The sequence below is a fragment of the Eretmochelys imbricata genome, chromosome 1, assembly GCF_965152235.1.
Source record: "Eretmochelys imbricata isolate rEreImb1 chromosome 1, rEreImb1.hap1, whole genome shotgun sequence".
Classification (NCBI taxonomy): domain Eukaryota; kingdom Metazoa; phylum Chordata; order Testudines; family Cheloniidae; genus Eretmochelys; species Eretmochelys imbricata.
Window position 1 is genome coordinate 250682313 of NC_135572.1, and position 26430 is coordinate 250708742.

At 44.8% G+C, this 26430-nt stretch overlaps 1 protein-coding gene across 2 annotated transcripts in view; it reads left to right on the forward strand.

Annotated features, from left to right (window-relative positions):
• Positions 1-26430, forward strand: part of KDM5A (lysine demethylase 5A) — an 84902-nt gene that overhangs the window by 23824 nt on the left and 34648 nt on the right. For both annotated transcript variants that reach the window (XM_077827510.1, XM_077827520.1), the window contains 9 exons: positions 984-1142; positions 3081-3262; positions 6040-6202; positions 7771-7890; positions 8714-8908; positions 9038-9219; positions 9482-9606; positions 9924-10074; positions 18942-19059. In XM_077827510.1, coding sequence (XP_077683636.1) covers positions 984-1142; positions 3081-3262; positions 6040-6202; positions 7771-7890; positions 8714-8908; positions 9038-9219; positions 9482-9606; positions 9924-10074; positions 18942-19059 — 1395 coding nt within the window. The remainder of the gene's footprint in view (positions 1-983; positions 1143-3080; positions 3263-6039; positions 6203-7770; positions 7891-8713; positions 8909-9037; positions 9220-9481; positions 9607-9923; positions 10075-18941; positions 19060-26430) is intronic.

A 26430-nucleotide genomic window follows, 5' to 3' on the forward strand; every position in this document is an offset into this window, starting at 1 on the left:
CCGGTCACCCACTCCTAGCTTCTGGCAAACAGAGACTAAGGACACCATCCCCGTCCATCCTGGCTAATAGCCGTTGTTGGACCTATCCTCCATGAACTTATCTAGTTCTTTTTTTGAACCCTGTTATAGTCTTGGCCTTCACAACATCCTCTGGCAAGGAGTTCCACGGGTTGACTCTGTTGTGTGAAAAATTACCCCATAGTCCATGATGTAGTAGTCCTTAATGGACACATTTGGAGTGCAGAACATTTGCTCATTTTTTTTATTCTTACAGAATTATGGGGCTATTTGTTTTTATTAGTTTTTCTTACTAGAACTATCTCTGGGCAGTTTGTCTCTAATCATCCTAGCTTTCTTTTCCACCTACTCCTTCCCACACAATGTGACATCCTGCTTCTAAAGCCTGGTCTACACTACAGAGGTCATCATAAGGCTGCTTACCTTGTCCTAACTCTGTAAGCATCACTACAATGTCAATGTAAGTTGCACACTACACTGACCTAACAACTCCACCTCAGCAAGAGGAATAGTGCTTAAGTCGATGTAATTAGGGTGACGCAGTGTCTATGTAGACACTGCATTACTTACGTTGGCTGTCAGCCCGGCGGGCTGACAGCTGGAGCCCTCCTTGCCCCCCTGGGGTGACAACTGTCAGCCCCCACACTGCCCCACTTAAGTCAGTGCAAGCACACACCACCTGCAGAAGGAGGGTAGTGTGGATATGTAAAACGCCCATAATTACTGCGATGGCTGTACGTCAACCTAACTTAGGTCGACTTAATTTTGAAGTGTAGATAAGGTGTGAGGAATGGCAAAAAAGATTATGATTTCCGTGGAACTTGATTCTTGTGTGTGGTGTGGGAGGAGACTGGATTTAATGTCTGATCTGTGAGGTGTTGGGAAAGATGTATTATCAGTTTTGGGTGGGTTTTTTTTTACCCTGGGATAATGCTGCATGCCTTGGAATGCCTTTGTCTTTACAGATGGTTCCTACTGAGCTGGTGGAGAAGGAGTTCTGGCGACTGGTGAGCAGCATTGAGGAGGATGTCATTGTGGAGTATGGGGCTGATATCTCATCCAAGGACTTTGGAAGTGGCTTCCCTGTGAAGGATGGCCGTCGAAAGATGATGCCAGAAGAGGAGGTGTGAATGGGGAAATGTTAACTGACCCCAGATCTTGCAGAACAGGAAGTTGCACTTCATTTAAGCATTTAGGACTGAAATTGATGTGGATTTTTGCAGTTTTGTGAAGAAAAATGGTGATAGCTTTTATATGTGCCAACATTTTTCGGGCAAATGTGATCTGGAGGCTAAGGGAGGGGGATCAGAGTCAAGACACCTAGGTTTCATTCCTGGCGCAGTCATTGATTTACTATGACTGACCAATTATTTTTCTTGCTGCAGTTCTCACCTGTTTTGCATGGCTGTTCCAAGGGTTAATCTTTGTAAAGTGCTCTTCAGGTGAAGGTTGTGATAGAAATGCAAGGTATTAAGGCAGTACTCAGCATGCATTTCTGAACCGTTCTCAGCATAAGGAGTCTGACGATTTTTTTCCTGAACTCTTCAACCTTCTATTAACTACCAGAACATCAGCCTTCTTATCCAGATGTTCTATATTTAGAATCTATTGAGGATAAGTTAAAAGGATTGGTTTTCAATTGTTCTCCTTACCTGTATCTTCTCATATTCCCAACATACAGCATATGCCATACTATCATAAGCAGTAGAAAGGGAAAAGAACCACTAAATAATCTTGTCCATCTTCTCCAGACATGCCTACAGTAACTATTACTAGGACTCAAGTTATCTCAGTACCCTTTCATGGCTTCTGCTCTGTTTAATTTAGCCAATATGAGTTGCTAATAGCCTGCAATACATCTGCCATCCTGGAATGTGGGCTGGTGTGAAGGAACTATGATGAGCATTTGAGACATGTTATATATGAATACAGTTCTTAACTTTTTGTCTTTCTGGTGGTAGCATGTTGAGGTGTCTGAAGTTAGAGGTGAATTTGGGATCATCTGAGCAGTGACTTGCTGCTATTCTTTTGCCTCCTCCATACTTTTTTACCATCACAAGTGTTATTTACTCTAACCATAATACAAAAACTAGAGTCGCCTAATAAAATTAATAGGCAGCAGGTTTAATTCAAGCCACAGGAAATAATTTTTCCACACAATGTACAGTTAACCTGTGGAACTCATTGCCATGGGATATTGTGATGACCAAAAGTATAACTGGGTCAAAAACCAACTAGATAAGTTCATGGAGGATAGGACCGTCAATGACTGTTAGCCAAGATGGTCAGGGATGCAACCCCACGCTCGGGGTGACTAAACCTCTGGCTGCCAGAAGCTGGAAGGGAATGACGGTTGGATCACTCCAACTGCCCTATTCTGTACAGTCCCTCTGTAGCTCTGGCATTGGCCAATGTCGGAGACAGGATACTGAGCTAGATGGACCATTGATCTGACTGGGTATGGCAGTTTTTATGTTTTTAGCAAGTACAGTAAGGGAGTTCTCCTGTTTTAAGTATGTACCCTTCAAGCAGTTTTTATAAAAAAGGTTAAGATCAGTCATTCTGCAGTAAAATGGGCCTTTGAGTAACTGATTTCCCAGAATATGGTTCACAAAGATGTAGTAAGACTTGAGTTTCATGATTTCTTTGAAGTGTGTTCAAGGCTTGAATTTTGCCTTCAGGATATCATGCTGATGTCATTTGCTACCCACTTTGTAGGGACCATTGCTTTACTTGCAGCGAAAGAACAGGGAAGAGAGAAAGTCTTAAGCATGTTTAGGTTTCTATCTAAACCAATATCTAGTGAGAGAATTACTTCAATGCAGGCCTAACAGGATTGGCTGCTAATTAAGGTCGAAGGAGTAGTTGGAAGACTTGATTAAGTGCTTGATATCAAGAAATACTTCCCACTTCTGAAGCATCAGCATGGCAGAATACCAATCAAAGGCTAATATGTAAATTAATAGGCTGCTCCATTTATCCTGAGGGCTACCTTCTCCTTAGGCTTGTTAGAGTATTTGAATGGTTTTCTGACTTCACAGCTTTCTCCCTTTCTTTGGCAGGAATATGCACTTTCTGGTTGGAACCTGAATAACATGCCAGTGTTGGAACAGTCAGTCCTCGCTCATATCAATGCAGATATCTCTGGCATGAAGGTGCCCTGGCTGTACGTAGGGATGTGCTTCTCCTCTTTCTGTTGGCACATTGAGGACCACTGGAGCTATTCCATCAATTACCTGCACTGGTATGGTCTCTCTTCTTGTCACCCTCTTTCCTTACATTGCCTTGATTGCTCTTAACTGATGCAATTCTTCATTTAATACCTGTGGCTGGTGCTATCCATTCTTATTATTGTTTGTTCGAGACCAAAGGCCCGTAAGAGAGAGAAGCAGTTCATTTCCTTAGAATGAGACTGACACTAATAGGAGAGATGGATGAAGATATCATTGTATAAAGCACCTCAGTGTTAGCCCTTTGGTTACATGTAGATGTTTAAACACCATCACCAGTGACAATGGAAAATTCTGTTCTACAGACATCCTTTCTGAGCAAGTCTTGGTGCACTCATCTAATCAAGCAATCCTGTTGGCTGGATGATAAGCTGCTTTATAATGGAGTTTAGAAGTAGTATGTTACATCAGAGCAAATAGCTGAGCAGCTCTATCTTGATGTAGTGGTGCTCACACTACTGCCAGTTAGGAATCTCACAGTGATGTTAACTTAATGTTAGGCTCTCCCAAAATATTTTGGTGGTTGTATTTTATTTAAAAAAACAACCACCACCAAATTCATTGCAAACAAACCACTCATGCTGCAATTTCCCCAAGTCCAGGCTCAGTAATAATGGAGCCGTGTTTGGAGATAAGCTGTGGGAAGCACCCCTATTCAACATGAAAAGTGTATGCTTGTGTGTACACCTTGTAACGGTCAACTTGCCTTTGAACTGTGATGGTAATTTTCTGGAGAAATATGTTTGCTAGTAACCAAGAGCCCAGAGTATAGTTTTAGAGTTCAGTTACTGGCTTCAGCATGCCATGAGCCAGATCATTGTTGCTGGGCTTTGGTTCCAGCTGGTGGTTTTCAAGAGTCAGACAGGTGTGAGGGGAAGGGGAAGGTTTGCTTAGTGGGATTTGACTGGTTGTGTCCTACCAGCAGGTGTCACTGAAGACTTCAGGAATCAGATGGGGTGTTGGTGTGAACAAAATTAGACTCTTGAGTGCAATATTCTTCTTAGCTTTCTGGCTGACTTCTGAATAATTTTGCAGTGTATTTAGACAGTGAATGCTAGACAGACATTGAGGTATTTAGACAGAGTTGCTTGCAATTCTGAATTAGTAGATAGTTTTCTGCTACTCAAAATATTATTGACAAATTCTTGGGCTCATAGGCCAGTACAGAGCATTGTGGTGCTAAGACTTAACTGGAAAGACTGCAGTAATTTGTTTGGCACTCACTCATTTTTTATCGGTTGATTTCACTCTTGTTTGTCCCAATCCCCCTTCATATTTAACATATTAGGCACATGACCTGTCACTAAGTGTATAAATCTCACCTTAGGAATCCCAGTCAGCTGTCCTTCTCCTTTGGTTCAGAACAGTGGTTTCCAGTAATTGGTTACGTGTAGCAAAGTGGTGGCTGTAGGCTGCATTTCCGTGCTGGAATGCTGAGTTTGTGTGCTGTTGTCATAATTTCTGATGCAGTTGTGCACTCTTCTGCTGGTGTCAAAGTTTCGACTGTTCCACACCCATCCTAAACTCTGTTCTGGGTAAGTGCGTTGTGTTAGGAAGTGGCTGTTGCAGTCAAGATCTTAGTCTGATAAAACCCGGTCAGTTGTCTGGAGGAAAAATAGGAACCCTTTCCTTGGAGAAAATGATATTAGGCATCTGTCTTCTCACGTAGGCCTCTTGTGGCAAAGTGGTACTTTGTCAGATAATGGTAGAAAATGCAGCTGTGGATTGTGTTCTGGAGTAATTCACTTAATTGTCAAGTTAGAACACTGTTCATTTTAGCCCAAGAAGAAAGTAAGTTTGAGAATGTTGTTTCTTGCCACGTGCAGAGTGTCTCAGGAAGAGTGGTGGGAGGCTCTGTGAAATCACTGGAGTATATCTTGTGTGACACTGACAGTGTCATGAATGAACTTTATTAAATTTGGTTTAATACCTTTTGGGGTCCATTGCATTAAAAATGCAATTGTGTGTGTTATGGAATTGTATGTATATAACTTCTCTAGGAGACTGACTAGTGAAATCTCTGGAAGGTATTAGGAACTTCAGAAGGCTTTTGGGAACAATCCCTGTGAAATGGATTTCCTAGGAAGTACCTGGGGGGAGGGGGATGCAAATGTGACGCACTTGAATCCATCCTTTTGAAGCTATGCTCTGGGGAAGAAAACCCATTGTCTTCTAATTACCTGCTCCTGGCAACTCCAGATCTGAGACCCCCTGAGATGTATAGAGGGTGGACTAAACATTATGAATGTGCTTGTTCTGAGCTGAAGCTGTGATGAATTTGTGACCACAAAAGAAACCTCTTGAGTGGAGTTTGGAAGGATTGCTCCAGCCAGAGCCCATGTTAGGGTTGGGGTGATCTCTGGTAAGCTTATTAACATATGTATGGGCTCTTTTTTGTTGTTTTTAATGTGTTCTCTGTAGTGCTTCTACCTTAAGAATAAAATAGGTTTGCATAGAAAGAACTGTAGTAACTTGTAAGTGTTGACAATCACTGTTATAAATCTCTGAAGAGAAAGTGAGCAGGTGTGCTTGAATAGCCTGCCTTGGCTTGGAATAACACAGGGAAGTGCGGCAGGGAACTGTACTACCTGGAAATACCCTGATCAAAACAGAGTGAGACACACGTCTACACCCAAGAAAGGCAACGTCTGGGGAGTTGGAAGCCTGAGAGTGAGTGTCATTGCTGAGGGGAAATACCAGTGCAGTTGTCCTGAACTGACACACCTTGCATTAGGATGACATCCTCATTTTCCTTTAGGTAATGTGTATTGTGGGCTATGTTTTCTGCCAGGGGAGAGCCGAAGACATGGTATGGAGTGCCCTCTCATGCAGCAGAACAACTGGAGGAGGTGATGAGAGAGTTGGCCCCTGAACTGTTTGAGTCACAGCCTGATCTCCTGCATCAGCTTGTCACCATCATGAACCCCAATGTGCTGATGGAGCATGGTGTGCCTGTGAGTAGTACAGGAGAATTTCTTCCATACCTCTGTAACCCACCGCTTATTTTTATATACCTTTTGCTTTTTGACAGATTTTCCTTATGGTGTGTTGGAGTAGCATTTAAGAACTCCGATGGTGATCTCTTGGATTCGGTTAATCAGTTAAGGGGTGGTCTTTCATCTAATTCTCTAGCATGCTTCAGTAGAAGGAGGTAATGTTCTGATGAAGGACTTCAGTGTGAAATTGAAGTCTGTGTAGATGTAGCAGAATTCAATTAGGTTGCCACTAGTGTGTTCTCACTATCAATGATCTTAAGTGGCTCACCTGATCAAGAGAGAAACCTTGCGAAAAGACCCCAAAAAGCTGTAAATAAAATAAAATATGATATAGAACAAATATATTCACTGCATATCATAATTATTTGATTTTTGTTCCTGTATTTATCAGCTGTTAAAGAGCCAGATATCTGAATTCAATATGTTAATTAAATAGTAATTAACCATTGGGCTTTGGTTAAATGTCACCATTAACATAGTCCAGTATCTGAGGGTGGCCAGCAACAGATGCTTCGGAGGAAAGTGTAATAAAAAAAATCCTGTTCTAGGCAGATGTGAGGCAATCTGCCCCCACATTAGGTCTTATCTTATGATGTTTAACAGTTTGAGGTTGATTTAAGCCCTGAAGCATGAGGTTTAGTATCTCTTCGAAAATTTTTGTTGGCATGAATTATAACTGTGGATATTCTTGTTAGCAATATATATGTCCGTTCCTTTTTCGAAACTGGAATTAAGAGAATATCATAATATGAACCAAATTAATGGAACACTGTCAATTTAAAATCTTGTGTAAACAGATTGTTTCCCTTGTTACTATTGACATTGTAGCTTATTAAAACTGAAATCTTTAAAAAGTCATGTGCACTGCTTTTGCTGTTGGTTTGTTTTTTAGTTAGCTTGGCCAGTGAAGTCGGATTCAGAGTCACTTTTGTTTTAAATATTTTCATTTTCAGGTTCTCTACAATGCAACATTGTAGCAATGGCTGCAAGGTAGTTAAATTCCTTTGGACTGTAAAAAAAAAAAAAAAAAATCATGAAAACATTTCTATTTCTCAGGTTTAGTAAAATCTACATTTTTGTAAAATATTAATTGTGTCCTTTTAAGCAGAAGTCACAACCATTCACTTTCAGTAGGCTAAATTGCATCTCTGGCAGATGTCCCAAAAAAGCAAAGTATACTCTCCCAGAGGCTTTTAAACTTTGTGGTGTGAAGGGTTAAGTGATGGTCCACTAACTGATAGTAGAGAAACTTCCTGCCTGAATTCCAAAAGGGATAAGCCCTGTGTTAGGCCTTTAACTGCTGATTCATTTATTCAACCTTTTGCAGTAATGTTGTCAAAGAGAATTTAATTTTCAAAAGGTTAAATGTCCTCCTAATCTATCCTGCCCTAGCTAAATTCCTTACTGTGTCCTACAGGTGAAGGAAGATAGTTTCACAGTGTCCTTTTTTATGAATTATTTTAACTTTCTGTCTGCTGCCAATCTCAGTTTTCTCCTTCCTTTCCCCCACCCTGATTTGTATTTAGGTGTACAGGACCAATCAGTGCGCTGGTGAGTTTGTTGTGACTTTTCCTCGTGCATATCACTCCGGATTTAACCAGGGCTACAACTTTGCTGAGGCTGTGAACTTCTGCACTGCAGACTGGGTGCGTTATGTTGCACATGTTTGTCCATGTCTCTGCTAGCTGGCCTTTATTAAGAGAATGTTAGTAACTTGTTCTGGATAGTAATCACATTTAACTATAGCAGTGCCAGGTACTGCTGTAACATGTCATTTGAGTTTCCATCACAAAAAATGCATTTTGAGGGGCTTATAAATCAATTCTAAATAGCTTCTAGTTGACATTTATGAATACTGTCTTTCTTTTAAGCATGTGTCTGAGCTAATCCGGACAATTAACACTTCAGTTAATTGCTAGGGCTGCAGAGGTGCTCCCCGATGCAGTTATCCTTTCTGCACTTGTGTAGAATAGATAACCCACTGGTCTAAACCCCAAAGAGAAATGCTTGCTGCTGTGTTCTCCATTTCCCTTTGCTGCTGCCAGTTACGGCAGTTTTTAGTGGTATAAGCATTAGCTCAAGATCCCTATTGTACCAGGACACTGCATAGCTAGAAACAGATGCAGAGCTCACTTTGGTAACTAGTTATGAGTTTCCTTTTGCTTACTCTAAAATATGAACCCATTGGGCTCCAGAAATCCATATACTTAACTCCGTTAGCTTTTTGTATACTAAAAAAAGATGCAAAACATGTCTCTCTTCATGTAGGCTCTGGAGACTTTGCCTTTGATAACTGGCACAGTTTATCCATTATAATTGGTTACCTCCATAAAAACACTGTTCTTTAGTTGATGTATTTCTAAGTCTGCCTTTTCCCAACTCTTGTTGAGGGAGGCAAAATGGGGAGATGTGGGACAGCCCCTTGGAACATGCCCCCAAATAATGACTTTGTTGCCTGGCATTTCATAGCTTCCCATTGGGCGTCAGTGCGTGAATCATTACAGACGGCTAAGGCGTCACTGCGTCTTCTCCCACGAGGAGCTGATTTTCAAGATGGCGGCAGATCCAGAGTGTTTGGATGTGGGGCTTGCTGCCATGGTCTGCAAGGAAATGACTCTCATGACAGAGGAGGAAACGCGCTTAAGGGAATCAGTTGTGCAGCTGGTGAGTACTGTGAGCGCAGCTCCTGCGTTTCATCCTGTTGGTGTGGCACAGGGTTAATACAAGACTTTTTGAAAGGAGGTGTGCTGTTTTTCTGACTCATGTCCTTATCAAGTGTCAAATTTTTGTCAGGGCGTGCTGATGTCAGAAGAGGAGGTGTTTGAACTGGTTCCAGATGATGAGCGTCAGTGTGCAGCCTGCAGAACCACATGCTTCTTGTCTGCTCTTACTTGCTCTTGTAATCCTGAGCGGCTCGTATGCCTGTATCATCCGACTGACTTGTGTCCTTGTCCCATGCAGAAAAAGTGTCTCAGGTACACAAGCTTCCCCATCTCTCCTTTCCCCTGTGCAGTCTGTCCTGTTACCCAGAGACTTATGGTGAAATATAGCAGTTGTTTTCATCTACCTCTTTCTAACCAGCAGGGATAGCCGCCTCATTTCCAATGTGGCCAAGGACTCTGGGTGTAATACAGAGCTTCTTTAACCCTCATCTGTTGGTCTGTGTGAATAGAAACGGATGTCCTTTGTATTACAGGAAGTTTAATGCTCTTGCTCTTTTCCCCTGTTTATCTACAGGTACCGGTATCCGTTAGAGGACCTCCCTTCTCTTCTGTATGGAGTGAAAGTTAGAGCACAATCCTATGACACTTGGGTCAGTAGAGTTACAGAGGCATTGGCTGCCAACCTCAACCACAAGAAAGGTCAGACTTCCATTGTTGTGCACTGTAGCAGTTTGTTTGGGGGAATCCCCGCCTTTGTTCAGCCCATTTTTTCCAGTGAGCGACCCAAGTATTGGATGGAGTTGGGGTATTGCAGCTATTTGAAAGGAGGGATGTTCTTTGTGGAAGTGGAGAGATGGATCTAATTGAAAGTGACACTAATACTAGATTAATGCTTTTCATTGCTGCTGTTCATTTCAGATCTAGCTAGCATGTTGAGAACTTGTTTGGGGAGTAGTGAAACAGACTAAGATGGCATTATTTTTTGCGCCCGGACTACTTGTATCCTATTATTGCAGATGTGATTGAGTTGAGAGTGATGTTGGAGGATGCTGAAGACAGGAAGTATCCAGAGAATGATCTCTTCCGCAGGCTCAGAGATGCTGTGAAAGAGGCAGAGACCTGTGCTTCGGTGGCACAGCTGCTTCTGAGCAAAAAGCAAAAACACAGGTAAGGCCAGTAGCTTTTCAATCTTTTCTGTGTATGTCTTCTTATACCCTCCTCCTCCTCCCACTTGGATGCTGAAGTGGAAGGCCCCTGAGGCTTCCAGCATGGCTGGGTAGAAGCTTACCATCTTTTTTCTCCAGTAGTAGGGTGGCAGGGTAGTGGCAGGAATGCTGCGGTAGGGGACCATACTTTCACAGATCTGAGATGTGTTCAGCATCTTGTTTCTCAGCAGAACTCTGAACTGAATTATGAAAGCATGTGGGAGGTAGAGGGGTTTTGGGTGCTGATTAGGGATTCAATGATGATGGATAAGGCTATGTTTTAGTCACGGGTATTTGTAGTAAACGTCATGGACAGGCCTTGAGCAATAAACAAAAAGTCACGGCCCCGTGACTTGTCCATGACATTTACTAAAAATACCTGTGACTAAATCTCACCTGCTGGGAGGGGACACTCCTGAAGACCTTTGCAAGGGGGGGATGGGCATGTGCAGGGGGGAAGCAGCCCAGGGCCCCCTGCTGCTGCTGGGCAGGGGGCGGCCTGTGGTCCCGCTGCCTCTCTGAGGGGGTGGCCTGTGATCCCACTTCTGTGGCTGGTCCAGGCGGGGAATGGCCTGGCCAGCGCTGGTCCTAGACTGCTGCTCCAGGGCAGTGCCAGGGATTAGCTACCTGGGGCTGCCAGAGCAGTGGATGGTGTGCCTGTCCCCTGGGCTTCCCCAGCTGATGGGGTCGTCCTGAGGTCAGCTGCACCAGCACTGCAAAATTCATGGAGGTCATGGGAAGTCACGGAAACCATGGCTTCCGTGAATGATTTGTAGCCTTAACCAAGGAAGGGGTTGCAGGGAAAGAGACAGATCAACAAAAATGTAAAAGTAATGAAAATTTGGGATTAAACGAAATAGAAGTGTAAGTGCAAATTAGTGTGGGTCAAGTACGCCAGTAGAAATGGGAAATAGCTTAAAAGTACTATGTTATTTAGGTTGCAAAGTCAAGCACTCAGAAGTTAAGAAATGCCAGATGTATGGCTGCCAATGCAGCCTTAATCCTGCTCCATTGTGCACCAGGCTTGTGGAAAAAAATAGTATGTGATCATGGAATTAAAGACTCTATCATTATGCATGCACACAAGGGGCTGAATTAAGGTTGCCTGGGCAACCTGAATTCTGGCACTTTCAAACTCTTGAGTGGCTTGACTTTTACAACCTAAATGTTTTTTTAATGTGGTTGTCTGTGTGTAACTTTTCTTTTTCAAAGAAAAGATAAAATCAAAAGCTATGTGCATCTGGAGCACTATATGATAATCATCATCAGGGTTTGAACCCTTAACCTTCAGAATTGTAGCCAGACTATCACTTGAGCTACAGGAATAACTATAGCATCTGGCAGCAGCAGCAGGCTGTTATGTAACAGTGGGGTTGGTCTGCTGTGTCCAGAGGTGCAGTCCAGGAAGCTTGTTCCAACTCTCACAGCTTCTACCCCATGTGAGAAAAGTCTCAAGAATCCTTTCTAATGGCAATCTAAACATAGTGATCACTACCAGTTCTCCCTTTTAATACATACATACAAATATACACATGCACACACTTCAAAATACTTTTAAAAAAGTAAGAGATTAAAAATAGCTAAAGCAGAGCAAATCTGCTATTTTAATAATTTTTATTAATTTTTTTAAAAGTATCTACAGAAAAAACAAACAACTATAGATAAACTTCTCAATATATTAACCATTTCTTGCATAGCCTCAGCTTGAAACATTTAATTATATAAAAATAATGGTTAAAATATAAATCAATTATTTGTATTACCCAATTTACAATGAATCAAAATTTGTTTATAAAAATCCAACTAGTTAAAGAAACTGTTAAGTTTGGTTCTACTCTTTATTTTAATTTTAGAGGAGGGTGATAGAGTGGGGAAGGGAACAAAGTGTGTAGAGAGAAGGGGGAAGTGAGGGACAGAGCATGGATCATTCAGATACTTCCAGGAAAGGATCCCCTAGCTCTGAGAATTTTTCTTGGATATATCTGTTACACTATATAATTCTTTTTCTTTGAATATTTCCTTATGGGTGATCCACTGTAGGTATATCTGCATCCCTGCGCCTCTGATCAGAGATTTTAGTTAGTGTCCATTCAGCCTGCACATCCGCTCTCCCTCCCTTGTGCTCTGCCATGAGGCTAACCAGCGCTGCTCAGGCAAATCACCCTCAGTTCCTTTTCTACCATCCCTGGCCTGAGACTGAGCGAATAGCAGTCCTTTTCTCTTTACCCAGTTTTAGAGTGTTTAGCTCTTGTTAGAGTTATTGCTCATTTTTCCTTAGCTTTATAGGGTTTCTATTAGCCTTTCCTGTTTAAAAGAAACAACCGTGCAGGGCATAGGCACTGACGTGTTGGTACCGCCTGCCAAATGCAAGAGCAGAGACTGTACCGTCTCCATGAAATTGGTACCAACATGACCATCTCCTAACAATCCTCGTCAGACCGATCTCATGCAAGATCTCTGCCAGTTTCCTCGGTACCGCCGAGTCAGCACTGACAAACTCTGTACCAATCACCATGGTATCGCAGGAGTTTTGATTTTCCAGAGATCTCTTGGATCTCTAGAGTCCCCTCCTTGGTACCACAGAGTCCCGCTCCTTGATACCAGGGCTCCGGTAACAAGCACATCTCGATCCCTGGAATCACCACCGGTATCGGGTCATTCACCTCCTCTTTGTTGGCTCCACTGCTATCCATCGAGGACTCAGACAGTGACGAGGAGGATATCCACTCACTAGCCTCACACCAGGGCCCTCCCAATTGCACCCTCGGTCAGAGCTTCAGCACCCGTGGTGTGACCACCTTTTGTATCAACACCCAAGCCCTTTTCCCAGGTGGCCCATACTGGGATCCATGGGCAGCCTACAGGCATCATACTTCTAAGATGTCTAACGTCTCCCACCAGAAATCGAGACTGTCTCCCTCAGCCTCTATATCCAGAGCACCAGAACCTCAGGAGGTGACTTTTGAGGAGCAAAAGGCCAGACTATAAGAGGAGGTTACACCAGTGACGAATAGCTCCTTCTCTTGCCCCAGATGAGGCAGTGATGCGTTCTCTGCCATCCATGGTGGATGGTTTAAAGCTATTTCTGGATCTAACAAAAAGGTTGGCAGACACACTTCAAATTCTGCTTGAGGAGGTGAAAGAAACCCATCATAAGCTACCAGGCATATTGCATACCTCCTCTTCCTCCTTGAGAATCACACTCCCAGTCAACAAAGTGCTTTTAGATCCTGTTAAGGTCATTTGGCACATGCTAGCCTCTATTACACCAACATGCAAAAGGGCCAATAAAAAGTACTACGTGCCCTCCAAGGATGCGGAGTTCGTCTTTCTCACCCTTCATCCAACTCGGTTGTGGCCGCGGTAAATTCCTGTGGCCAATACCACAATAAATCCACCTCTTATGACCGAAACTGGAAAATATTTAATTTATTTGGTAGGAATGAATATTCCTCAGCGACTTTGCAATTCAGAATTGCAAATTACCAAACCTTAATGGTGAAGTATGACCACATGAATTTTGCTAAACTGAATGCATTTATTGACCACCTGCCGAAGCACAGTGGGACCAGTTTCAGGCCATCAAAAATGAGGGGCAGTTGATACTGAGAATGGCCTCCATACTGTGCTAGATGCTGCGGATACAGCAGCCCGCTCAGTGTTGACAACGGTAGTGATGCTACAGGTGTCGCGGTTATACCTCTCAGGACTGCTGAAGGAGGTACAGACGAGAGTTGAGGACCTGCTTTTTGAGGACTCTAAACTTTTTGTGGACAAGCCTGATATATCACTCCATATTCTAACAGATTCCAGAGCCACCCTATGCTCATTAGGGATCTACACACTGGGACAGAAGAGGAAATTCAGTTCCCAGCCATCCCGACCACTTCAGTGCCCAACACCAGAATGCGGCTATGAGCCACAGAGAAAGAGGCCTTGGGATTCAGAAGTATAAACCATCCGCTCTTCAATCCTCAAGAGCCCAGCCCTCAATCTCAAAACACCAGTTTTGACGCCTTGGTCAAGGCCTTGGGAGACCACTCCCCGCAACATCAGCTGCGACCTATGTTCTTTTGGATGTTGCCTTTCTCTTTTCCTCTGAAACTGGGAAGATTTAACTTGTGAAAGATGGGTCTTGGAGATGATTTTCAAGGGGTACTCTGTTCACTTTGCCTCCCTCCCTGTCCTCTTTCAGGGACCCTTCTCACTAAGAAACTGTTAAGACAGGAAATCCAGTAGAACCTCAGAGTTACGTACTGACCGGTCAACCGCATACCTCATCTGGAATCAGAAGTACATAATCGAACAGCGGCAGACACTGAAGCAAGTACGGTACTGTGTTAAAAGTAAACTACTAAAAAATACAAATGGAAAGTTTAAAAAAAACATTTGACAAGGTAAGGAAACTGTTTCTGTGCTTGTTTCATTTAAATTAAGATGGTCAAAAGCAGCATTTTTCTTCTGCATAGTAAAGTTTCAAAGGTGTATTAAGTCAATGTTCAGTTTAAACCAAAGCATTTTGTTCAGAGTTATGAACATTTTAGAGTTACGAAACAACCTCCATTCCTGAGGTGTTCATAACTCTGAGGTTCTACTGTAGATCACTTGCTCTGACTAGCAGCCATAGAACCAGTTCCTGTGAACCTCAGGGGCAAATGCTTTTATTCCCAATATTTCCTGATTCCCAAGAAAAACGGAGATTGGTGACCCATACTAGATCTAAGAGCACTAAACAAATACATAAAGGCACAAAGATTCAAGATGGTTGCACCAGCAGTGATTATACCATCTCTGGAACGGAGATTGGTTCTTGGCCATCGACCTACAGGATGTCTACTTCCATATATCAATCCAACCACCCCACAGATGATTCCTCAGGTTTATCTTCAGTCTGGATCATTGCCAATACAGCGTGCTTCACTTTGGCCTCTTATCCGCACCCAAAGTATTCTCCAAGGTTCTCTCCATAGTAGCAGTCCATCTGTGCACCTTGGGGAGCATTATTTATCCATATTTGAATGATTGTCTCATCAGAGCCTGCTCCTTCAACGATGCCCTACAGGCCTCCCACAGGACGATAAACATATTCACATAACTGGGCTTACAAACCAACACTCAGAAATTGACCTTGAGTCCAGTACAGTGCTTGAAGTTTGTAGGAGTCAATCTTGATGCAGCGAGAGTGTTCCTCCTGTGACACAGATTTCACACCCTGCCTACTCTAATAGAGACCGATAAAACCAGCCCACAAATGACAGCCAGACATTGCCTCCAGCTTCTCGGAAACATGGCAGCATGCACATTTTGATCTCTCATGCCAGACTGCACATGACCTATCTACAGGCATGGCTCAGGCCTGTCTGCATACCAATCAAAGATAGGCTAGACAAACCAATGTCAATACCCTCCAGGGTCAAGCACTCCCTGGAATAGTGGAAAGACCCAGTGAATGTCTTTGCAGAGGTCCCATTCACACAACCCTCAACATTTCTTCTAAAAGTGGATGCATTCTTAATATGTTGGGGAGCCACCTGAACAACCGCAAGGCTGAGGGAAGATGGTCCCCCCGAAATCGACTCTCCATATCAGCTGCTTACAACTAAGAGCGGTTAGAAATACTTGCGAACACTTTTTTCCACTAATCAAAGACACCATACAAAAATCACAACAGACAACATAACGTGCGTGTTCTATATCAGTTGACAGTGGGGTGCCAGATCATTCTCCCTGTGCATGGAAGCACTATAACTATGGAATTGGTGCATTTGCCATGTTGTCATATCAGCTGCTTACCTGCTAGGAGGATAACAGCTGTCAGTCTCAGCTGCAAGTTCTTACAGGACCATGAATGGGAAATGAACCCAATTGTGCTCCACTGCATATTCTCTCACTGGGGAGCCCCAGCAATCGACTGGCTTGCCATTTAGCTGAACAGGAAATGCTCACTCTATTGCTCCAGAGCCAGTTTAGGGAAATGCTCCTTAGGAGATGTTCTCCTTCTCCCATGGGATTAAGTCCTTCTATGCACCTTTCCTCCATTCCTTCTGCTGACAAAGGTCTTGATAAAAATGGAGAGAAAAAGCAAAAGTTATACTGATTGTTCCCACCTGGCGGAGACAATCGTGAGTACCTGTATGTGGCACAGCTAGCAGTTTATCTACCAATCCCTCTCCAGCCCACTCCTCTTCCTCTCCCAGAACAACGGGCAAACCCTCTGTCCCAACCTACGGATCTTCTGGCTCAAGGCCTGGCTTTTTCATGGTTCCAACATGAAGAGCTGCTTCTCTGAGGAGGTGAAAGAAGTATTATTACACAGTAGAAGATTGGCTACCCATCGCACTTACCTGCAAAAATGGAGATGATTCCAGATCTGGTGTAATTCCAAACATAGCCCCGCTATTTTCCTCCCTCCCCTTTGAGATGTGTGTCCCAATGAGTGGTCTGCAACCCACCCTTCTCCCCTCTACTTTGGATGCTCAGTAGGGGTTCTGCAGTGAAGAAGGAACTGAAGGTGGTTCGCCCATGCAGCGCTAGTTAGCCTCGAGGTAGAGCACAAAGGAGGGAGAGTGCATGTGTGGGCCAAACGGCCCCTGCTATCTAAAATCTCCAATCCGAGTTGCAGGCACACACATACACCTATAGTGGAGGACCCATAGGGGGACAAACATCAAAGATCCATCTTTATTGCACAAGGAGAGTAACTTCCTCTTTCCCATGGTGGTCAGGCTTACAGAGTCAGTGCTCCAGTCTTCAATTATTGATTGCTTTTTGGATTTCCATTTTTGTAGTTCCAATCTTTTAGTAATTATTAGTGCTCTGCTTAGCCAAAGTCTTCAGATTTATTCAGCTTCCTGTTAACATCCATTAGATTTAAGATTACATGTTTAGCTTGTAGTACAATTTTATTTGATAAGAAAAAGTAACTCTGCAATTAAGTTCTGCTCAAAGCATACAGGTTTAGAAGCATTCCCAGAGAACATGGAATCACAGTGCCAAAGTTTGTCTGACTTAATGGCATCTGTTTGAACAGATGGAGAGGAATCAGGTTCTTTAAAAACAAATGAACTACTAACCAGATGTGTGCCCATGCTCTGTTCATTTTCTTGTAAGGTGTCCTTTTTTTAAATAAAAGACTATCGTGTGTTTGTATAGCATCTGACATAGAGGCAGCCCAATCTTCGCTGGGACCATTGGGCAGTGAGAGGCTGGAACTAACATAAAGTAGAGTTCTTCAAGCATTTATCTACACAGATACCACTTTAGGTGCATGCATGCAAGCCCAGAATCTTTTAGCCGGCAGTGTCCATTGAGGCTGCATGTGCTCCCTGTGCACCCTCATACTCCCTATAGAGGGGGTATGAAAGGCAGAGCAGTCCCAACCGCCACTCTGTTCTGTCTTGCCACACGTGGCAGCAAGTCAGCAGGGTTGAACAAAATTCATGATTTGGCTGGCCCTCCGTATACTGTAATTCATAAGGGCAGAAGTAGTTTGACTTTATTTTAAACCAATGTAATGGCTTACTGGTATTTTTACCTAAGCTTCATGAGTCTCCTGCAGAAACTAAGCTCCACACACTGGACGGTCTCAGGACTATGATCTTTTAACTTTCCAGAACAAAGCTTTTTTTGTAAATCAGCTAGACTTCTTGTACCTTTTGGTAATAAGTATAAAGGGCAGGCTATATCCTCTGACTTTCTAAATGGGATGCAGACTACATGAAAATTCACTAGTTGAATAAACTACCTGTTCCCTCACGAATTAGGATCTGCTCTTCGAAGGCCAAGTTGACATCTATGCCTTGTTTCAGAGGGGGTCCTTATTTCTGAAATGTATAGAGGAGCTACTTGGAGTTCAGTTAATACAGTTATCAATCACTACTCCACTGTGATAGGGTCTAGACCAGATGTGCAGCTTGGCAGGGCAGTTCTAGAGTCATCATTTAGATAGGTTTCAGCGTAGCAGCCATATTAGTCTGTATTTGCAAAAAGAAAAGGAGTACTTGTGGCACATTAGAGACTAACACATTTATTTGAGCATACGCTTTCATGAGCTACAGCTCCGATGAAGTGCATCCGATGAAGTGATCTGTAGCTCACGAAAGCTTATGCTCAAATGTGTTAGTCTCTAAGGTGTCACAAGTACTCCTTTTTGCATTATTTAGATAGGACTCCAATCACCTACCTTGTAGAGAAAAGTGGTTATTTACCTTACAGTTACTGAAGTTCTTCAAGATGCTTTTGTCCAAACACATCCTAGGACCCTCCCTCCTGTATTAGTGAAGGAATTGAGTGGTGTTTGGGGCAGCTCCCTCTTAAGCTCTCACTGTGGGGGCACAGGACACACATGCAGCCCCAAAGGACACACTTCTAGCTAAAAGTTGCTAGGCTTGCACACATAGACAGTGGGATCTGTGTGAACAAAAGCATCTCAAAGAGCTCCAATTTCTATAAGGTAAGTAACTTCCGTTTGCCACATCCGCCACTCCTAACCTATTGCCAGTTGTGGCTCCTCCTGGGTATGTTCCTGGTGTAATGGTACATTGTGTTCACTTCGGTAGAAACTGTTTGCCATTGAATTACTGTGCGAATGTTGGGCAGATGATGGAGATTTTACGGGCTCTTTGTTAATAACACTTGGGAGCTCTGTGGTGCCTGTGAATAGAATTGACTGGAGATTCAATTTATGGTCCCATGAACACTGAAGTGATGAGACTTTTAAACTTCTTGATAGTCGTGATACTCTCTACTGGTGGGAGCTCACTCAAGCGAGTGTTGTCCACTGTTTTCATCTAATCTTGTTTGTAACTTTGCATCTCTTTGCTCATACAGCAGGCTGAGCCCAGATAGCGGGAGGACTCGGACCAAGCTGACGGTGGAGGAGCTGAAAGCATTTGTCCAACAGCTATTCAGCCTTCCATGTGTCATTAGCCAGGCCCGACAAGTAAAGGTAGGTTTTGCATCCATTGTTTGGTGTATTGGGTTTTGTGACACCTGGTGAAGTTTCCCAGTATAAAGTGCAAGGTAATTTTGCTCCTCCTGTAGTTTTGCCCTTTCTGATTTTTCTTTGCTGTCCTTTTCCACCCCACTTCTGCCCCAGAAGTATACTATTCTCCAGGCTTCTTCTTTCTTAGCTAATAAGAAGGTTTTCTGACTTCCATCAATCTGCTGTGGTGCAATTGAGCAGAGTATAGGCATTGTTACGGTGCTTTGGGTGACAAAGGTCATGAAAAATGATCTTAACTCAGATGGAAAAAAAATGCAAAAGGAAAAGTTTTTGCTATCTCCTCTTTTATCACTTGGAATGTGATTTCACCCTATTTAGTCCCAAGGGGATAGATAGGAAGCTGTCTGGCACTTTAGCTTTTGTATGCATCACTTGGTATAGAGTACAAATAAAGTTACAGTGCTTGCCTGTACTGTGTTTTCACATGTGTAGGCACCACATTACCAGGAAAACTCAAAGTGGAAGAGGTTGAGAAAGAGAAAAATGTGAATGGCTAGAGAGCAAAATTGATTTGAGGAAATGTTGAAACTGCCAAGTGTGCCGAGCTTGGTTAAAAGGTAGAGGTGAACAAAAATCTACAAATATTTGAAGGGTGTAAACAGCAAGAAAAGGTGGGGAACTATTTAGAATACTTTGAGGGGACCTAGCTAAGAGTAAAGAGAAGATATTAAAGGGAAACTTAAACTGAATTGCAGTGAAAACTTACTCCGAGAAGGCTGTGGAATAGTCTCTCCAGAGAAATGATGGAAATCTCATCATCTGGGATTTAAAACTAGATCAGACAAAACAGTAAAGTGCATTAACAGTTCTTCAATGGCGGAGTGATGGACTGAATGGGATTTTTCATCTTTTAATTTCTTATTTAAGACAAGTAGATATTTGCCATGACTCTTCTGGGCCTGAGGAGTAGACTCAAAAGTGCTGACTCAAACTTGGGATTCTTCTTCGAGTGCTTACACATGTCCATTCCAGTATAGGGTGCACAGCTTCTGGAAACTTTTTCCCTCAGTGGCATCTGTCGGGTCAGCTCTTATATGCTCCGATGTTGCATGCTCAGAGCACCGGTATAAAGCCCCCTGCAGACCTGCGTCCTGTTGGTTCCTTCTTACCGCCCATGATGGTTGCTGGAACTACTGTCCTTGCATTACAAGTACTTTTCTCAGTGGGCTTTTCTGTCTATTTTTGTATATAGTTACGTTTCTGTTAGTAGTTAGAGTTAGAATTTCTCCATTTTATTCTCTACCCCAGGGCATGCCTCGGTCACTGGGCTTCAAGACTTGTGCCTCTTGTAACAAGGCTATGCCTTTAAGCAACCCTTCATTCCAGCCACCTTTAGTGCCTGGGGGAAGCTCATGTGCGGGAGTACTGTATGATCTGTAGGGCTTTAAGCTCTCCGCCAAAAAAAGATTGAGACGTTAGGCTGAAGTCCATCTTAATGGTGGCAGTGCTAAGACCTCCCTTGGCACTGGGAGATTGAGACTCTGCACCAAGTACCTCAACATTAATGAGCTCATGGCTTCAATCTTTGGGCCTGCCTCATGAGGTCCAATGGACTCTGCAGGACCTTCCCCTTGAGGGCACTTCAGTCTGTTGGTTTGGAGTCTTTTCCAAGCAACATGGCCTAAACAACTCCAGGGCTAACTTGAAGTTCCTAGGTCTTTATACCCTGGTACCCATGAGGAAGCATTATAAGCCTCATCCCAGCCTCTCGAATCTTTCTGCCACCTGTCTGACAGGACTCTCACAGGAAGAGGAGCAGGGACTTTAGATGAAGGCCTCCCCAATCTTTGCCTGAGTCCATGCTGCTCCTCCCCAACTCTGTAGGGGTTCCAAGCAGGCCTTTTGATGGGCCGCTCAGGGACGACGTACCAGCGCAGAACTTGGATCCAAGCTCCCCCTTATTTGCGGATCGTTTATCCCATTTCTGTTGGGCATGGGCCCATTTCAAGACAGACCTCCTGGGTGCTAAGCAAGATAGAAATGGAAAATACCCTTCAGTTCAGTTCTTCCCTGTCCCTCTTCAGGCACTATCCTCATGAGCAACTTCTAGCCTAAGAGGTGCAGTGGCTCCTTCGGGTGGGAGCCATGGAAGACATTCCTCTGGAGTTAAGGGGCCAAAGGGTTCTACAACCGCTATTTCCTAATCCCAAGAGCCAACAGTGATCTCAGACTAATTCTGGACCTGCAAAAGCTCAACAGATACATGAATAAGCTAAAGTTACACTAGTCTCCTTGGCTTTCATCATATGCCACCCTCGATTTGAAGGACGCTTACTTCCACTTTTTGACACACCCTCCCCCCCCCCCCGACACACAGTTCCTGAAGTTTGTCGTGAATCATGTGCACACCAATTCAGTTTTCCCATTTGGCCTGTTGGTGGCCCCGCGAGTGTTTAGCAAGTGTGTTGGACCAGGGTCCAGGTGGAGTCCAATATAAAATTAATCCATTCAACATTCCAGGACTTAGGACTGCTGATAAATGTGCAGAAATCTCCCCTCTTCCCTGGCTCAGAGGATAGAGTTTATCGGGGCAATCTTCCATTCTGTTCAAGCCAGAGCCTTCCTCCAAGAAGGGCAGTTTCAGGTAATAGTGATGCTTATAGAGCCCCTCAGAGATCACCCCATCATGATAACAAACAATTGCTTGACGTGCATGGGCCACACGTCCTCGTGCACCTATGTGGTACAGCATGCAAGACTTTGACTCAGACCTCTACAAGCGTGGCTGGTGTCTATATAGTCAGCAAGCAGACACTATTTGGACACAGTCATCGCAGTTCCCCTGTTAGAGAGAGTCTCCCTCGTCTGGTGGCTAGACCTATTGACGGTGCACTTGGGAGTCCCATTCTCAAGATCCCAACCATCTATATCTGTCGTTACGGATGCTTCACTGATGGGCTGGGGTGCTCACTTGGGTTCCCTCAGAACTCAGGGCTTCTGGTCTCCAGAAGAGCGCGCTCTACACATCCACATCGGGGAGCTCAGGCAGTTTTCTTGGCTTGCCAGATGTTCCAGCAAGAAAGTGTCAGTTCTCACAGACCACACAATGGTGGTGTTTTATATCAACAGGCAGGAAGGTGCTTGCTCCTTTCCCCTGTGCCAGGAAGTGCTTCACGTGTGGGAGTTTTTCAAAGCACACTTGATCCACCTCAGGACCTCCTATCTTCTGCGGTCACAGAATGAACTATTGGATCACCTCAGCAGATCCTTCTCCAACCACCATGAGTGGTCCATTCTCCCAGATGTCGTGAGAGCCATTTTCCAGAGGTAGAGAACGCCCCAGATAGATCTGTTTCAGAGTAGCAGCTGTGTTAGTCTGTATTCGCAAAAAGAAAAGGAGTACTTGTGGCACCTTAGAGACTAACCAATTTATTTGAGCATAAGCTTTCGTGAGCTACAGTTCACTTCATTGGATGTTCACCACAAAGCACAACAGGAAGTATCTCCAGTTCTTCTCTCTCGTAGGCACAGCCCCGGATCTCTTGCAGTCTCCTTCCTTGGACAACTCATCTCTTCTACACGTTTCCTTCTATTCCTCTCATGCACAAGGTTCTGCTGAGGATCAAACGAGACAGAGCATAAGTCACCTTGGTGGCCCCCTAGCATTGGTTCACCATTGTCCTCGATCTCTTGGTGGGGACACCAGGTCTGGGTACAGCGATAGAAGGATGGATCTCTCAGGACCTTGGCCACCTGCATCACCCGAACCTTGAGTCACTCCAACTTCAGTCTGGAAGCTCCATGGCTGAGCTCTTCAGATCTAGCATGCTCTGAGCATGTCCGCGAAGCCCTAATAGGGAGCAGGAAGCCATCTACCAGAGCCACTTATCTGGCAAAGTGGAAGACATTCTCTATCTGATATGCACAGAAGGGTGTCTCATCTACACAATCATCGGTACCTTTCATTCTGGGATACTTACTGCCCTTGAAACGACAAGGTCTAACCATGGCATCTATTAGAGTCTATCTTGACGTGATCTCAGCCTTTCATCCCTGGGTAAATGGCCAATCTGCGTTCTCAAACAACATCTCTAATCTATTTCTTAAGGGCCTTGAGAGGTTGTACCCCAGGTACTCCAACAACTAATCTCTCCCTGGGACCTCAACCTGGTATTATTAAAACTGACAGGACCCCCATTTGAGCCACTGGTGACTTGCTCCTTGCTTTACCTGTCCTGGACGGTGACTATCTTAGTGGCCAGTTCTTCTTCCAGAAGAGTCTTGGAGATCTGTCTTCTCAGATTAGAACCACCATACACTGTATCCTTCAAGGACAAGGTCCAATTGAGTCTTCATCCAGCTTTCCTTCCAAAAGTGGTTTCACAGTTCTATAGCAATGAGGCGGCTATCTTCCTCTAATGGTCTTCTATCCAAAAATCACATGCCAACCAGGGAAGAGCAAAGGCTCCACTCGCTAGACATTAGAGGTGCACTGGCCTGCTACATAGAAAGGGCTAAGCCATTTCAGAAAACTAATCAACAATTCATGGCCATTGCAGACAGGATGAAAGGTCTTCCCGTCTCATCCCAGATAATTTTATCATGGATCACCTCCTGCATCCCCGCATATTACAACCCGGCAAAGGATCCTGCTCCACCTGTCCTGACAGCACATTCCACAAGAGCGCAAGCGACTTCAGCAGCATTTGTAGTAGAAGTTCTTCTAGGTGTGGCACATGCACGGTCATCGGAGTTTTTGCCTTAGCACTATCCGTAGGGCCATCTCGTGTGTCGGTATATTGGGTGCTGTGCCCATACACCCTCCCAGTTCCTTCTTGCCGCCTGTGGTCATTAGTCAGAGTGCCTTTCCTTGCATAGCAAGGGCTAACAGTTTCATTTCTTCTAACTTCGAGCCTTAGGGCCTTGTAAATAGTTTGTTTTTATAGTAGTTAGTGTTAAGTAGTTAATTGTAGTTAGAAGTTAATTCCAGCGGGGACTTCGCTCCAGGTGGGGCATGCCTTAAGTCTCTGGGATTTAATCCCTGCATGGATTCTAACCGGCCTATGCTTGTAAGTGACCCCCACAGCAGCTGCCTCAGGTGCCTGAGGGAATCATATGTGAAGGACCAGGACATCCACCTTAATGCCAGTCCAGCAAATAGAGTTCATTGGGGCAGTTCTCGACTCCACCTGAGCCACAGCCTTTCTTCTGAAAGCATCTTTTCAGGCTGTGTTGGATGTGATCTCCCATGTCAAGAATCACCCACTCACCACGGCTCACACCTATCTGCGGTTGTTGGGCCACATGGCCGCATGTACTTAGGTGGTCAGTCATGCTTGGCTCCATCTCCAGCCCCTACAAGCATGATTGGCGTCAGTCCACATCCTCAACAGGCATGACCTAGACCAGGGGTCTCAAACTCAAATCACCACGAGAGCCACATGAGGACTAGTACATCAGCCTGAGGGCTGCATCACTGACCCTTCCCACTTTGCGGCCCCTGGCCCCGCCTCTTCCCACCCCAACTCCGCCCCCATTCTAACCCCTTCCCCAAATCCCTGCCCCGCGTTTTCTCCGCCTCTTCCACTGAGCACGCGGCTCCCCGGTCCTCCCCACTCCCTCCTGCAAAGCGCTAAGTGCTGTCAAACAGCTGTTTGGTGGCGGGAAGCACCTGGAGGTAGGCAGAAGAGCGGGGATCCGGCGCACTGGCGGGAGAAGGGGTGGCGAGTGAGGGGAGCCTGGCGGCTGCAGGAAATAACTCGAGGGCGCGAATGGTGTGTGGGGAGCTTGGCGGGCCACAGCAAATAACTCCATGGGCTGCATGTTTGAGACCCCTGACCTAGAACAGGTAGTGAGAGTGCCGGCTCACATTAGGTTATCCCTGGATTGGTTTTTGAACCCTGGGTCGGTATTGGAGGGAGTTCCCTTTGCGTCCCCATTGTTGACCCTGGTCTCCAATGCTTTGGACCTGGGCTGGGGAGCCCACCTGAGTGAGATAAGCACTCAGGACCACTGGTTGTGGGATGATCTGGCTCTCCATATTAACATCAGGGAGCTCAGAGCGGTTTGCTTGGCCTGCCAGACTTTCTTGACCCACCTGAAGGGAAAGGTGGTGCAGATCCTGATGGACAATACCACCACAACGTATTCCATCAACAGGCTGGGTGGAGCGAGGTCATCGGCCCTTTGCCAAGAAGCTCTGCACCTTTGGGATGTTGTGTGTGACATGCCATTCATCTGGTTGCCTTGCACCTGCCCGGAACTAGGAGCGTTTTAGCAGATCACCTCAGCAGGACCTTCTCGCCTTACCATGAGTGGTTGCTCCATCTGGAGGTGGTCAGCATAATCTTCCAGAGGTGGGGGAACTCCCCAGGTGGACCTGTTTGTGTCCAGGCAGAACAGGAAATGCCACATGTTCTGTTCAGTCTGCCGGATGGACAGGGGCTCCCTATCAGACACCTTTCTCATTCCGTGGTCGGGGGCACTGATGTATGCCTTCGCGCCAATGCAGTTGATTCTCAAGGTCCTTGTGAAGATCAAGCAGGACAGAGCAAAGATTATCCTAATAGCCCCTGTGTGGCCTTGCCAGCACGGGTTCAGCATGTTGCCAAACCTTTTGGTAGCTGCCCCGCTGCAGCTAGCCCTCTGGCCTTGAACCACAGCAGCCTTTTGCACCTGAACCTGGCAGTGCTGCACTTGATGGCCTGGCTGCTGCATGTCTTAAGTGTGGATGCTCGGCCCAAGTTCAGCAGGTCTTGCTGGAAAACAGGAAAGCCTCCACCAGAGCGACTTACCTGGCCAAATGGAAAAGGTTTACATGGTGGGCTTTGGAGTGGCGTGTACAAGCCAAGCAGGCCCCACTGCAGGAGATACAGTATTATCTGCTGCACCTCAAATGCCCAAGGTTTGTCCCTGTTGTCAATTATGGTCCACCTGGCCGCTATCTCTGCTTTCCCACTCTTCATTCCAAGGCAGGTTGATTTTTCACTCAGGTCTTGTCTACGCTACGAAATTAGGTCGAATTTATAGAAGTTGGTTTTGTAGAAATCGTTTTTATACAGTTGATTGTGTGTGTCCCCACAAAAATGCTCTAAATGCATGTAGTTGGTGGAGTGTGTCCACAGTACCGAGGCAACCGTCGACTTCCGGAGTGTTGCACTGTGGGTAGCTATCTCACAGTTTATAGATTCATAGATACTAAGGTCAGAAGGGACCATTATGATCATCTAGTCTGACCTCGTGCACAGCGCAGGCCACAGAATCTCACCCAGCCACTCCTGAAAAACCTCACCTATGTTTGAGCTATTGAAGGCCTCAAATCGTGGTTTAAAGACTTCAAGGAGCAGAGAATCCTCCAGCAAGTGACCCGTGCCC